The sequence below is a fragment of the Syngnathus typhle genome, unplaced genomic scaffold (assembly GCF_033458585.1).
Source record: "Syngnathus typhle isolate RoL2023-S1 ecotype Sweden unplaced genomic scaffold, RoL_Styp_1.0 HiC_scaffold_127, whole genome shotgun sequence".
NCBI lineage: Eukaryota > Metazoa > Chordata > Actinopteri > Syngnathiformes > Syngnathidae > Syngnathus > Syngnathus typhle.
Window position 1 is genome coordinate 57,369 of NW_026872033.1, and position 15,045 is coordinate 72,413.

The following is a 15,045-nucleotide window of genomic DNA, read 5'->3' on the forward strand; positions in this document are numbered from 1 at the left end:
ACCGCTTGAGGCTCAGCCATTTCACTCTATGGTCGATAGCGGGCGGAATCCTGGCATCTCCCAGAAAAAAAAAAAAAAAACACGGCAATTTTCTTGCACATCGAGGTGGGATTACACCTTATACCAACACAACATCACCCCAGGGGAAAAAAAAAAAAAACGCCCGCCATGACCTTGCCGCTGCCCTTGATTAATCATTTATTCATCCTCCAAGCCTCCCAACTGCTCCATCCTGACGTCTTTTTTTTTTTGTCTTGATTGTGTTTGGCTCATTCATAATGGATAGCGACTGGGGAGGTTTTCACTGTGTCAACACGTTTCATAACTCAACAGCACGGCAAAGTGGTGCAAGGGAGGGGGAGGGGGGGCGATGTGAGCCCGGATAGCGGTATGTGAGAGAGAGAGAGAGATGGAAATAGGTGAGCGCAGGGTGGGGATTGTGAAGGCAACAATGGTGGCAAAGATGAGAGATGAGGAAGCTATAAAGGATGAGGGGGAAAATATGTACATCGTTTTAAGACTCTTGGAGGGTGGGAGGGAAGAGGTGATGCACTGAGAGAAGGAACGCGGAGGAGAAGATGGGGAGGAAAGCAGGCAGAAATGTCATCCAAGTAGAAAGGTCGCAAGCTATTTCACGGATATGCCGCTGTGGGTTTTTTTTTGGTTGTCCTTTTTTTTTTTTTCTCCTCCGTAAACCGTAACCTCACGTGGGGAGCAACATAACCTGAAAGTGAGAATGTCAGCGACCAGCGCTTCTTTCCAGATTAGACTCCAATATGAGAGTTAATGATGATAGGCTGTCGGTAATTGAAGCACATAACGAAACAAATTTGAGTGATAAATGAACGCCTTGATTGAGATGAGGCTTTGAGCACATAACACCCCACCCACCCCCCCGCCACCCCCACAAAAGACTGATGGTTTGTTTTATCGCCGATCAATAGCGCGAGACGAATTCAATCGTATTTAAAAGGAGACCAAAAAAGATGACGTATCGTTTACGACTGCACGGAAAGTCGAATGGTCTGCATGTGCTCGCGTTGTGATGCGAACAAACATTTTAGCGAAGGTGGGGGGGGGGGGTGTCAGTGATCTTACCATCATCCTAATAAAAAAAAAAAAAATACGCACTTGCGCTTTTATGGACTCTTACCGGCCCTCATTACCACTGAATTGCTCACAAGGCCCTTGAGATAAACAAAGATGTGGAGGATGAGTGATAAAACGCCAGCCCGTGGTGAGAGAAACGCATTTGTTGAAAAGGCACCGTTCAAAGAGGCACATTTGCTGTGTTTACAACAAATGCCAAGAAGAAAATGGACTCTGAATTTCCAACGGTGTGGCTGTGAATTTGTTATCTGGTCCATCAAAATGCTCTCGAGTAATTTCTCAACAATTATTTGAGTCATTGGATGCAATATCGCGCGTGTGGTGAGTGACGTGGGTGTCAGCGAATGAGAAAGGAGAGTTATTTTTGCTAGTTTGTTCCATGAATATGCTTATTATATATTTACATTTCGCTTTTCAACAAATAATTGAATTTAGGTTATGAATGTGGGTCAGTGCTTCTGATAGCGTTTAAGCTAACGCAGAAGTCTCAGCAGGTTTTAGTGTACGAGAAAGGAGAGTTAGCTAAGTTATTTTTGCTAGTTTGTTCCATGAATATGCTTATTATTTTTTTCTTTAGATTTTCAACAATCAGTGCTTCTGATAGCGTTTAAGCTAACGCAGAAGTCTCAGCAGGTTTTAACGCAACTCGCTACGAGTCCTATCTCGATCCTGTTAGTTATTTCTGCTAGTTTCTTTAGTGAATATATGTTTATTATATTTTTACATTTAGCTTTTCAACAAATATTTCAACTCAGGTTATGAATACGGGTCAATGCTTCTGATAGCGTTTAAGCTAACGCAGAAGTCTCAGCAGGTATTAGCGCAACTTGCTATGAGTCCTACCTCGATCCTGCCGGTGTCTGGCTGAAAGCCTCTGGACGGGTCCTCGGTGGTCACCCTGCACTGGATGGCGCAACCGTTGACTCTGATCTTGTCCTGTCTGAGGCCCAGTTCTGGCAAGCTGCGGCCGGCGCACACGTGTAGCTGAGCGTGCACCAGGTCCACGCTGAGAAGAAACAGAAAGAGCCGACATTTTGAGAACCTGCTGTAAATACGGTTTGCACCTTTCTATTCAAAAGTGGACTAAGTAGCTCCTCATGGACTTAAATGGAGTGCGCGGGAATTTGCCGTGGATGGCTGACTTTGTACAGCACATCACATTTGGGCAAATGAATCCGCCACGCGTGAAAGGAAATAAAGCCCACATGAATATGCCGTCAAATAAGAAAGCAAATTTGATTAAAATACAAAAGGTGTAATGTGATCATGTAAGTGTGTCTCCCGAGGAAAGGCTTGGCTACACTCGAAAAGCAAATAATTAATTCCAGTCTAGTCTTGTGTCATTAGCCTGGTATTAAGGATATCAGGTTGGAGATTATTATTGAGTGCAAGGAAGCCTGCAAAAAGAAGCTAGCAAATAAAAAACACATCTGAGTTCAAGAAGAATTTGCCCATAGAGGGTGATATAAATTTTTCCATCCACTGATTGGTTGGTGGGAGCAAAACCTGAATCGATCACTGGTGAGTCCAAGAAATATCTTTCTGTCATTTAGTACGCTTCACCAATTTTGTGCTATTGTCTGTACCGTATGCGGGAGGTTTTATTTACCGTATTTTCCCGACTGTAAGGCGCACCGGACTATAAGGCGCACCTTCAATAAATGGCCCATTTTAAAACTCTGTCCATATATAAGGCACACCATTAATGCAATCACAATATAATAACTTGAAACAGTGAAAACAATAACAATATATCAATAATGTTAATATCACACAACACACAAAATAAACATATAAAGCTTACTTTAAGAAGTACAAAACAAAACAGTCAGATCAGTAAACTTTAAAAGTTAAAGTTAAAAATTAAAATAATAATTTAACGATTTTATGAAAGGTGAATTAAGTTTTTATTAGATGTATTAAGTTTGTTTTCAGGATGCCTCCTGGACGCCTCCCTGGGGAGGTGTTCCGGGCAAGTCCCACCGGTAGGAGACCCCGGGGACGACCCAGGACGCGCTGGAGAGACTATGTCTCTCAGCTGGCCTGGGAACGCCTTGGGATCCCCCGGGATGACCTAGATGAAGTGGCTGGGGAGAGGGAAGTCTGGGAGTCCCTCCTGAAGCTGCTGCCCCCGCGACCCGACCCCGGATAAGCGGAAGAAGATGGATGGAAGTTTGTTTTATTGTTGTATGAATAAGAAGGGTGATATTGGTGTTTGTGACTGCAGTAAACAGGCCAGGTTGCATTATGTCAGACTTTGAATCTAAATCGAATCATTCTCCATTTTATCTTTTTTATTTCAACTTCAGACGCAACAAATTACTTTATAATCACAAAATATTCATCCATAGTCTTTTTGATTCATAGTCTTCAGCGGCGCCACTTATGATTGATTTTATGACACAATGCTTCGGGCCCGTTTAAATTTAGAAGGGGGCCGCATTTGGCCCGCGGGCCGGAATTTGGTCCATATATAAGGCGCACCTGACTAGAAGGCGCACTGTCGGCTTTAGAGAAAATGTGAGGTTTTTAGGTGCGCCTTATAGTCCGGAAAATATGGTATTCCGCTTTCCGACAGATGAAACTTGACACAGAATGTCAAATACTAAAAAATAAATAAATTAAAAAAATAGAGCGAGAGAGCGCTCATTTCTGGGTTCAGATAATCGACCTTTCATAATAAAACATACAGCAGCAGAAGTCAACAAGTGCGTGATGTGCGACAAGCAGAAGCTAGCCGTCTCGGACCGCTCGTCTCAATTAGCGCTTGTGTCACACTGGGCGAGCAGAAGGACGATTATGCGGCCGCCTGCCGTGAAATGTGTTGCTGGAGAAAGTCGAATTATAGACAACTTGACGCTCGTGTTGTTGTTCTGACAGCTCCGCTGGCACGCTTGCATACAAAGTCCGTTTTTACATATTTTTTAAAACCAACCAAGCACATTTTGAAACATTTTTTATATCTATTGAAATAATTAAGGGACACGATCAATCTAATGTCTCTCCTCCTTGAATTTTCAATCCATCAATGACTCACTTCCAAGGAGATTATTTCACAGAGTCGTACGTTGGTGTTGCCTTACATGATGTTCTCAAGTGTCAATCTATTTATTTCCGCCATACCGAGATGTCAAGCCCGATGCTGTACATCTATTTCTCTCGCAGGCAATTCCAGCTGAGTACTGGAGCATTTGTTTTCTCTCAGGCCTTTGAATGGCTGCCAAGTTTCGATTTTATCGCTGAGAGTCAAAAAAAAGCAAAAATGCTTCGAGGAGCACCGGTCCTCCACCTTACACATCGTTCCGTGCGTCGGACTAAAAAAAAAAAAAAAAAAGCTCCTGATTGGCTATTCGGCAGATGAGGAAGTGGCAGCACTTGAAGTCCTTTTCATCAAGGCGGTAAGAATGTTCTCGCTCTGTTTGATGGATTTTTATGACTTAAGTGTGACTGGCTCTCTTTAAAGACACCGGTGTTTTGTTTTGTTTTGTTTTGTTCTGTTCGGTTTTGTTTTGTTCTGTTGGACCTGACTGCAACGTTTAATACAGTGGATCGCAGTATCCTGTTTGCTCGTTTGCAAGATCAAGTGGGCATTAGTGATAGTGAACAAGAATAGTCTAGATCCTATTTGGCAAATAGGACATTTTGGGTTAGCGCTGGGTGCTCAGAGTCCGACTTTGCCTCACTTTCATTTGGTGTTCCACAGGGTTCCATTTTGGAGCTCCTGCTGTTTTCATTGAATTTGCTGCCCCTGGGTTAAGTCTTAAAAAAATTCCTTTCCTTTCACCGTGATGCAGTTACCGTAATTTTCGGACTATAAGTCGCGTTTTTTTTCATAGTTTGGGTGGGGGGGGCGACTTATACTCAGGAGCGACTTATATACATATATATGTTTTTTTTTCACTTTTTTGGGCATTTTATGGCTGGTGCAATTTATACTCCGGTGCGACTTATAGTCCGAAAATTACGGTAGATCTATGGCCAAATTTGTTTTTGAAGTGTTCTAGAAATAAAGATGAGCCGAGTTGAGTCAATAAGGATTTTTCAAACGTAATGCTGATTCTGATGTTAGGCAGACGGAAACTCTGTTAACCGCTTAATCTATCAACAAATAAATAAACAAACAAATAAATAAAAATACATAAACGAATAGGTCCCTTCACAACAAATAAACAACAATAAAGAACATCTCACGAAACTTTGTCCAAAAGAAAGAAAATCTGTCAAAAATCAATAACACTGGCACGCCAGAATACAAAGAGAGTTTCTGGCTCTCTAAAAGGATGCTTTCTTACACTGGATGTTATCTGCAAAGCCTACAGAGGACGGGTGTATAATACTGACAAAGGTAGAGCAGCACCTTTAAGCTCCCATGCCCCTGTAGCACTACATTTAAAACCTGCTTATGTAACCCCCGATACTTATTCGGAGTGCAAGATGTGATAAAGCGCACACGCACAAAAAACAAAACGTACGCTCACTACATTCTAACAGTACATTAGCCTGATTATTCCAGTCGCCGATCACCAAAGGTCGTTGCACTGAATGCAGCGGGCGCAAGAAGACGACGATGTGATTGAGAAGAAGTCGGCAGGTAAAGCGGAAAGCCGTCGTCCTTCGGTGCACACCGACGAGAGTGAGAAACAAACAAGATGAAAGCTCTACGTTTCCGACTGAAGGCGAGGAGTGGGGGAGAGATGCGGCGGTGGGAGTGTGGAAGAGGATAAACAGCTGCTTTCAAAGTGGGAGTGTGGAAAGGGATTGAATTTGGCCTCACTCGAAGGGGAAGACTGTGAAAGAAAGGATGGAGCTGGGGGAAGGAGGAGATGCTAATGGATGTCCAATTGATTAGAGGCTTGGAACCCGCGGTGGCGGAAATAGCGCTAAATGCTAAATAGCAAACTCCCTTGCCACAATACAGTATTAGGGAACACAACTGCTTACCGCTGGACCCGGTTTAGCTAATAGATTAGCATTGGCTCTGCAAATCGTTTAAGCAAAGGAGGGACGAATAAAAGCAAAATGCCGACCGGTGGAAAAAAGAAGCTGGTGGAGAAAAGCGAGGGGAGAGGTTGGCGTATGTATGAATTATCACACAAAACACAGGTGGCGAGGAAGGCGTCGAGGCTCTTGTATGAATTTCATTAGATGCTTTTCGAAAAGGAAACAGATGAGATGGAGGGGAGGCGTGTGCCAGACAGAGGATGAGAAATAAGGAATTGCAATCACTGCGGTGCGAGGATGCCATTTTGACTCCAATTTAGCAAAGAAGCCGAAAAGACGGCCAATGCAAACAAAGCGTGCGTCGCCGCGGACAGCAGCCTCTGAAAATATATTTAGCAAAGACGCACGCAACTATCTGATGAGATTCCGTCTCCTTTTCAGCTCGCAGGCTCCGTCGTTTTCTTCCGCCTGGCAATCTGCCCCCTAATTAATTCTTGCTTGCCTTGTTATGAACCAGATGGGAGAGTGAGGAGGAGAAAACAAAATAAGCCTGGCGTCCAGAAGGCAGCGGTGGATGAGACGGGAGAGACGAGAAGAGGAGGAGCGACGCCTGTTTCCATTACAGCCAACACGCGAGGTCAACGACAAACACGCACGGAACCCACTTTGCGCCGATGTATGGATAGCACATCACATGAAAGCATCATTTTAGGGACCTGATGAATCATTAATGTGCCCCCGCATGTGATATTTATGCAGCAAAAATTCCCTGCCACGTCGGATGAGAAACAAATACGATTAGCATACTCAAAACAACAAGAGCGTCGCTACGAGTTCTTCTTCTGCGGCGTCTTCGCACTGCATTTTACATGACGCGCCGATACGCCGCAAACAATAAAAACGTGTCAGCAAAAGAAGTCAAAACGCGGAACTTTTAATAATTACCGTAACATCTATGCGAATTTCTGTTAGCCAGTCTCTGACATTAGCATTAAGCTAGCGAAATTCACATTAAGCTAGGAGACGTTTGTTCGACGAAATGCTTTAATAGTTTTACATTTAAATATACAATATTTAATTTTCTTTGGTTTACATGTCAGTTTTACCCAAAACCTTCACTGTGAGTGACAAATAGAAAAAAACTATCTCTCTCAGGGGGCGGCCATTTTGCGTGAGATGGGGGAAAAACGAGTGACTATCGCTGCTCAATTCCAATTCCGCAAAACCCAATATCAATTACAATACTATATTTAAACAGGCACATTTTTCATTTAATAGAGGTTAAGGTTCATCCGTAACACTATGCAGTAAACGATGGGACACTCAAACACACATTACCCTTCTTTCATTTCAGCTTTTCGTCTAAAATGACAAAAATAAAATCGCGTTATGCTAACAAGTGACGTCGTTCGCGGTGCTTTGCATGAACTTACACATGTAATGCGGGAGGGAAGTTAGTAAGTCCATTTGGCAAGGTAATCCATGTATTCCTCTGTATTAACACACACACACACGATTTGCGCTTAACAACGTTTTAAACCGCTATTTGACATTTTGGTTAGTGTGCAACTCAACTCTGCGCCCGGTGCTTAATTCCAATTATTTCCATAAAGGCCAGACGTCTCTCGCTCACACTCGTGAAGGGAATATTCATGAGGACCTCAGGTTGGCTTTCAACAGGAAACACCTTCGGCCCCTGGCGTACAATTCCTCAAAGCGTTTTGTTTTCCAATGTAATTTTCTTTATTCTGGTTTTAGGTGTTCCTCAAAGCTTTCCCTCAAAAGACGCCTACAGTTGACATGAATGTAGAAGTTTGGAAAAGTTAGGTCATATTAAAACATTGATTGATTGGGCGTGCTTAATTGTCCAATTAAAATCATTGCGGCTTTGTGCCCTTGATTAATAGGAGCGCATTAACTAAAACTCAGCATCACGCCACATTAGCTCTCTCTACTGTTGTTGTTTTTTATTTTTTGAAACAAGAGACAACACAAATGTCAAATTGCAACCGAGACCGCCGTCTCACCCGCGAACAACCTTGACGAGAGAAACAGTAAAGACGGCGTGTACGGAAAATGCTAATGTGTACAACGGTCGTTAAAAAAACATTACCGCCACAAAGAGTTAGCCTAACATGACTTTTTTTTTTTTTTTTTTTACACTAAGAATAAACATCTTGGCAGAAACCGTATGCATGAGTAACAAGCACATGGAAGCAAATTGGGCCAATTATATGCATCATGTGTGTAAAATGAGGATCATGACATCAGCACAGGTAAGACCCACCAGCTGGCGGAAAAGGCCGCAGGTCTTGAATCTGTCATTTCACGCCACTACATCTCCCTTCGGGCATTCGACCAGCTCTGACCGTGCTCGTGTGTGTGCGTGTGTGTGTGTGGCAAGTGGCGTCGACTAAACATAAGTGCAGGAGTCGTATCACTCCCAGAAAATCGCTGCCAGCGTGTTTTATGAATGTGCGAGCCGGGCTCAGGAAAAAGTGACTTCTTTATTATTGATAGTCGTTGAGTGGCGGCAGACATCGGAATGCGGAGAGGCAGAGGGATCGGGGGATTCCAAAAAGAGTGTGTGCGTGCTCGAGTCTTCATGTGTGTGCGTGTCAGGACCTTTCCATCCTCACCATGCTTAATCCCCATGCTGGTGTCTAACCTTTGATCGCACCCGGCTCACAACCCCCGAGAGGGCGAAAAAGGCTTAGGAGGACTCCAAAGGGGGATTATTGGATAGAATGTATGGAAATTACAGTCTAATTTATCATTTAGGTCACGGTAATTTATGTAAATGAGGGGTTTTATTAATGCTAGGCTTGTCTTGTAAAAGCATGAATGTTGCGGCATGACTTGATGCCTGTTGTGAATTTTGTCATTTGGTTTTTATTTTGGCATAAATTTTACATCCGACTAATGCCACTCGCGGTAGAAATTTACCGTCAAACATAAAACCGAGGTGACAGAAAAATAAAACTGAGAATAACTCTCGGTGTATTTAAAACGACAGCTTCGATTTTCAGTCTGCTAGCACATTGCTAATGCTAAGTAGCATCTGTTGTAAGCAACATATGTGGAACAAAATGGAAAAATAGTCACATTTGTCTTTATCCTCTGCGAAGAAGGATTTGTATTTTTATTAGTGCCGTACTGATAAGAGGAGTTATAACGTCGGATGGTCTTGAGTTTTTTATTTATTTATCTTAAATAACGCACAAATATTCGGGAGCGCTATTTTTGCTCACCATGATTTTTTGTGGTGATTTTATCGTCGGCTGGAATGGTTTAATTGCACTTTCATTCACTTGAATGGGAAAAAGGTTTTAAATACAATAATGATACTGTGAACAAGCTTTTTTAAAAAAAAAAAAAAACAGCTGGGGGCGGTTATGATGAACTGCAACAAAGCAGGGTAAGACTGTTTATTGGCTAAATGAATCAACCGCTGTGCTTTACTGGCGTGCGCAATACAATTACTGCACGTTAGCGGACCAGCAAACGTGGCAAACAGCAAATTAAAAAGGCATAAATGCTAGCGGAGAGCCGCAAACAAAAACACCCCATCCAAAACAATGACGGACGTGAGCAACGTCGCCATAAGCATCTGTGTCATTATCATAAATAACACACGCGCGTGCAATTCGAGCGTTCCCACTCATTCATCAGCCCGCTTCTCAATCACTCGCTGGATGCGTCGCTGCACAATTGCAATCACCTGAAATTATTTTTCACGGCTCGCTCGAGGAGGCCACGTAAACGCACGGACGGACGGACTGACGGAACGCCGTGTCGCACAGGTGCGCTTCCGCGACAACGCACGCACGTAAGAAGCTGAATTTATTGGGTGACTCGGAAACCCGCTGCAATCATCCTACCGTATTTTCCGCCCTATAAGGCGCACCTAAAAACCTAAATTTTTCTCAAAAACCAACAGTGCGCCTTATATCCCAGTGCGCCTTATATATGGACCAAATTCCTAAATTTAAACTGGCCCAAAGCATTGTGTCATAAAATCAATCATAAGTGGCCTGCTGAAGACTATGATTCATGACTTAAAAAGACTATGGATCATTATTTTATGATTATAAAGTAATTTGTTTCCGTCTGAAGTTGAAATAAAAAAGATAAAATGGAGAATGATTTGATTTGGATTAAAAATCTGACATGATGCATTAATGGTGCGCCTTATAGTCCGGTGCGCCTTATATAAGGATAAAGTTTTAAAATGGGCCATTCATTGAAGGTGCGCCTTATAGTCCGGTGCGCCTTATAGGCCGGAAAATACGGTAATCGATATTCGAGCTTGCTGACAACGTGGAAATGCAACAAACAAAAAGAAACGGAGGGAACGCCGGTCGCCATGACGCTGGCAGGGGGATGCCGAGGACTAAAGAAGGGCGAGGAAGGCCAAGACGGCGATGGCAAAACACATTTAATTATCCATGAGTGACATAAATAAGTAAAATTGGAGGGAAATGGAGCAGCGGAGCAGAGAGCCCACGCTGAAGAAGGGTTAAGAGGGAATGGCTAAGACGAGGCAGGACATGGGAGGGGGGGCGTGCGGTGAGGGTTGGGGGGGAATAAATGTGACACTGCTTCACGGCAAAAGCAGCTAATGGCAGCTGCTTTCATCGGCGACAATGGGAGGAGACAAAAGAGTGCGGCGAGGAGATAAGAACGTGTGTCATGTACTAATGCCGGCCAAGTCGACATCCGGCTGAAACATATCGAAGCCACGCAGGCGGAAACCTTTGCGCCGCTTATTCGGGACGATATTCCCATAGTAGCCTGGGGTCATTCACCTCCTCTTCCAATTCACCGCATCCCTCTTCCTTCTTACTGGACTCATTTGTCAGCCCCGTTTTTTTTTTTTTGTAAATGAATGCATCGTATCTCTGAATCTTCCTGACGCTCCGTCGCTATTTGTGGCTCTGGTGAAGATGGACTGGAGTCATTTGAGACAAATTAGCGGGTATACGCGCGTTGGGAAGCAATGACATGCTGATGCATGTGCAGGCACGGCCTCAGAACCTTCAGCATTGACAGGGTGAGTCCACGTAGGGCGTGCATTGAAAGCATCTTCCTGCTGCCCAAGTGTTAACGGTGCGGTGGTTCAGCGCGGATTATAAAAACAATAAAGTCCATGCTACTTTTCCTTAGCCCATCTATGGAGTTTCCCATTAAATGTTAGCGTTAAGCTAGTGGACTCCTATCAGTCGAAACGATATGGGTTGGGGTAACACTTTGGTGTTTGACATACAATGTTCAATTCTTTTTATTTTATTCTTTTTATTTTTTTATTTTTATTTTTATTTATTCTTTTTTTTAATCAATTCTATTTCTTTTTATGTCAGCCACACGCTCAGCTGTCAATAAAGTGACACTACAACGGCCTGGAAATAGGAATCTTAGTCTAGCAACTTCCTGATTATTACATAGAACTGCAAATTTGCACTGTGAAATCTTTTTAGAGCCTCTAATGAATTGGATTATATTATATTATATATTATATATTATATATTATATATTATATATTATATATTATATATTATATATTATATATTATATATTGTATATTGTATATTGTATATTATATATTATATATTATATATTATTGTACATTATATTACATTATTGTTGTTCATATGATCATTATACATTATGTTATATTAAATACTATATTGTTTTATCTATTATTATTTTATATTATATATACATGTGTGCAGTAGAAATACTGTATATCCATTCATCAGGGGTTTTCCCCCATTGCGGTTGAGTCTGTAAACGATATGCCCGATAAGGGGCGGCGTCACTGTGATGTGTCACGATGATGGATGGATGCGGGCTGACTCGTTGTGAAAGCCATCAATAAAGCTTGTCAATAGACTGCACTTCAAGCCGATTTCAAGTTGACATTTAATCACTTTTAACTTGCGCGCGCATGAACAGCATGATGATGATCATCATCATCAGCCTGAAGACAATTCCGTTAAGTGGCCTACATGGAGACGAGGCGTTTATGGTTTATTCATTCCCTCTCCAGTCACTCACATACGTGTGGCGGTGGATGAATTAAATTCCATGCAGATTTTTCTCACTCTTCCTCACTCTGATGAAGATGTTCATTAGCTTCTGTTATGTCGTTTCTGCCCGCAGTCTCTTAAGATGCGGCTACCCGGGCCTCGGCACTTAATGAGAAGAAAACGCAACTGCTACTGTCCACCCCAGGAGGGGGGGGGGAGGGAGAGAAGATATCTCCCGGCAACACACGAAAAATACGTTGCGCCTTACAGACACGGCTCCCCGCGTTCAATATAAGTCTATCCCACACGGGCGAGCCTGAGTCGGATCTGACGGGCTCGCCGTGGTGAGCACTGGGCCGCTCACGCATACTTAACACGAGAGCGGCACAAAGATTACTCACAGCTAAATTAAGGACAAATTGAGGAGGGGAGGGCGGGAGAGTTGGACTGCGAGGCGGGCTTTTTGTTGTTTTGGTTTTTCCCAAATGCTGCACACACAACGTCTGCCACTCAAAAGCCGATGTTCCGAATGCTTGGCGAGATTATACAACACGCTATTTTTTGGTCTCTCGCACGCATATCGAGGAGAGTGGAGTGAAGGCATTAGTACAGTAGAGTCTTTGGACATCGAGAGTTCTCGACGTGAGGGTTTATTTTCCCCACGCGCGAATGAGAGATGTTGCTTCCTTTCTCCGAATGACACAAAAGCGTGCTCATATTTGCGCGCTGTTATTGCGGCGAAGAAATTTGATGTGCAAGGGATTCCTTGTCACTCTTCCGCCCACCTTTGCGTGCACTCGTGGCTAACAACGAGGCGCTCTAAAGCGCGAAAGAAAGATTCACCCGCATTTCAACAGGTGTGTTTGCTGAATTTTTTTTTTTTTTTTTACTAACTACAAACTACGCTCTCCTTCGAGGAACTCAGTTTTTGATTGTTTTTTTTCCCCCCTCCCCCTCCCTTATGTTTTTCCTTTCATCTGCGTAAATAGGGCGCTGTCAGGTAACTCGGCGGTATCCCCTTGTTGGTCATTATTTTTCTGGTTGAGTATTTGGTATCGCCTGTGGTGCAATGACAAGCTAGCTTTTTTTTTTTTTTTCTGATTCTGAAAACTCAACTTGAAAAGAGAGGGGGCAGGATGAGAACGATGAAGCACCACGTGGAGCAAATGAGGGTGAAGTTCGGGACGGCACCATCAAGTGGAGAGATGATGGAGCGGCTAGCTATCAAATGTGACAGCGGTGATAACGGAGAGACGGATGGTTGTAGGGACGGGAGGTGATGAGAGACAAGCTAACCGGCGCTAAAACAAGCTCTGCTTTCAAAGACGGGAAGGCAGAAATAGCCGCAAACGTTGACAAGGGCACGGGTCCACCGGGCCCGCTGCGAGGATGCCAGGGAAACGGGCGGATATAATCTCCAGCAAACACAGCCGGGCTTTGTTGATCAAACAGCGACTGAAGGGGCTTTCAAGAAGGACTTTAGGGGCTCACAAGACCACCTGCAGTCCGGGGAGGCGACCATTTTTTCGGTTTAATCTGTGCCAGTTTGGAGCTAGTTGAAATGAGGGAAGGAATAGAGAGGCAAGGTGTGAAGTGGGATGGAGGGGAATTTAGGGCAAGACGGGGAGGGCTTTGGGTTTTTAGGATGAAAATGATGTCGAGCACACAGAGAGTCTGATCGGACAGCCTTGGGAAAAAAGCCTGACGACGAACGAGCTTGGAGAGAGAATTTAACAAACATGCTTTTTTGTAGTTTCATGAGATTTTCCCCTCACCGGCGTAATCTGCGGCCGGCCACCGGGGCCCGACGACTGCCTGTGCAAACGAGATGACCGCCACACGGCCACCTTCACGCAGGACGCCGCTCCTCTCGGGCCAAGTCAAATCAGCCTCCAGCTCGAAATTAATGCAAAACATTTTCAACGCCGACTTTTGATGGAAATGACTTCAACTGATCGTGTGTGCAAACATACGGAGACTTGCTCCTCGCTCCTCTATGATGCAGTCGGTGTCGCCCGGCCCGACCCACTTGCGGAATCACATTTAGACACTTTCCCCGCCTCGGAGATAGTCGGAAATTGTAAAAGTTTAACTCCAATTAAGTGTTTGGAGGATTCTTGGGAGAGTTCTGTAAATTTTGTGAGACAGGAAAGGTTGGGTGGGGGCCAGGGCGATAGTCAACGTTCATTTTAAATGTTTATGTCAATTTTCTTTGTGACGGGAAGGCATTTGGTTATTTGACTTCAAAAATAAAATAAAATACATGCGGAACTGACCTTGACAAAATAATCGCATATTGAATTGCAATATTGAGTGGAAAGAAATGATTACATTTTTAAAAAAATTATGCTTTGTGGTGGACATCACTGACAAGTCAGATTATATGCGAATTAATATATGTAATTGTAAAATCCCAAATTACTTACTCGGTGATTTCCTCCGTCACCGTGTGCTCCACCTGAAGCCGCGAGTTGACTTCAATAAAGTAATGCTTGCCGTGTTTGTCCACCAAGAACTCCACCGTGCCCGCGTTTTCGTAGCCCACCTGCAGGAGGAAGAAAAAAAAAATGACTCTGGGTTATCTCCTCTGCTCTTTGCAGTATGAATTAAACACTAACATGATGTGAAAAAATAATAATAAATTCCCACAGCTGAAAGCAGACCTATTTGTTCTGATAGACTAAACAAACATAAAAAGAAACCCGATTCAAGCTGAAAAATATCAAATCTGGGACAGGGCTTCCCGCAAGTCAGACTCCTTTGTTTTATTTTCATCTCATTAGAAAGTAGAGCAAAAACAACCAGGTTTTTTTTTTTTTTTCTTTATCAGTTTTTTTTATTTTCTTATTGACAAATGTGTTTTTACAAGAAATCAGAATTGCAAACTGACAAAGAGCCCGGTGATTCATCCTCACTTTGAGAATTGAAGCATAAACGGATGTGCCCTGCAAACAAAACGGAGAGC

At 43.3% G+C, this 15,045-nt stretch overlaps 1 protein-coding gene across 1 annotated transcript in view; it reads right to left on the reverse strand.

Annotated features, from left to right (window-relative positions):
* LOC133148672 (pyruvate carboxylase, mitochondrial-like) overlaps positions 1 to 15,045 on the reverse strand; it is a gene marked incomplete at its 3' end in the record, with an annotated part of 92,493 nt that overhangs the window by 55,239 nt on the left and 22,209 nt on the right. Inside the window, exons 10-11 of the mRNA XM_061271645.1 lie at positions 14,507 to 14,625; positions 1,954 to 2,116 (exon numbers count right to left, since the gene is read on the reverse strand). Coding sequence (XP_061127629.1) covers positions 1,954 to 2,116; positions 14,507 to 14,625 — 282 coding nt within the window. The remainder of the gene's footprint in view (positions 1 to 1,953; positions 2,117 to 14,506; positions 14,626 to 15,045) is intronic.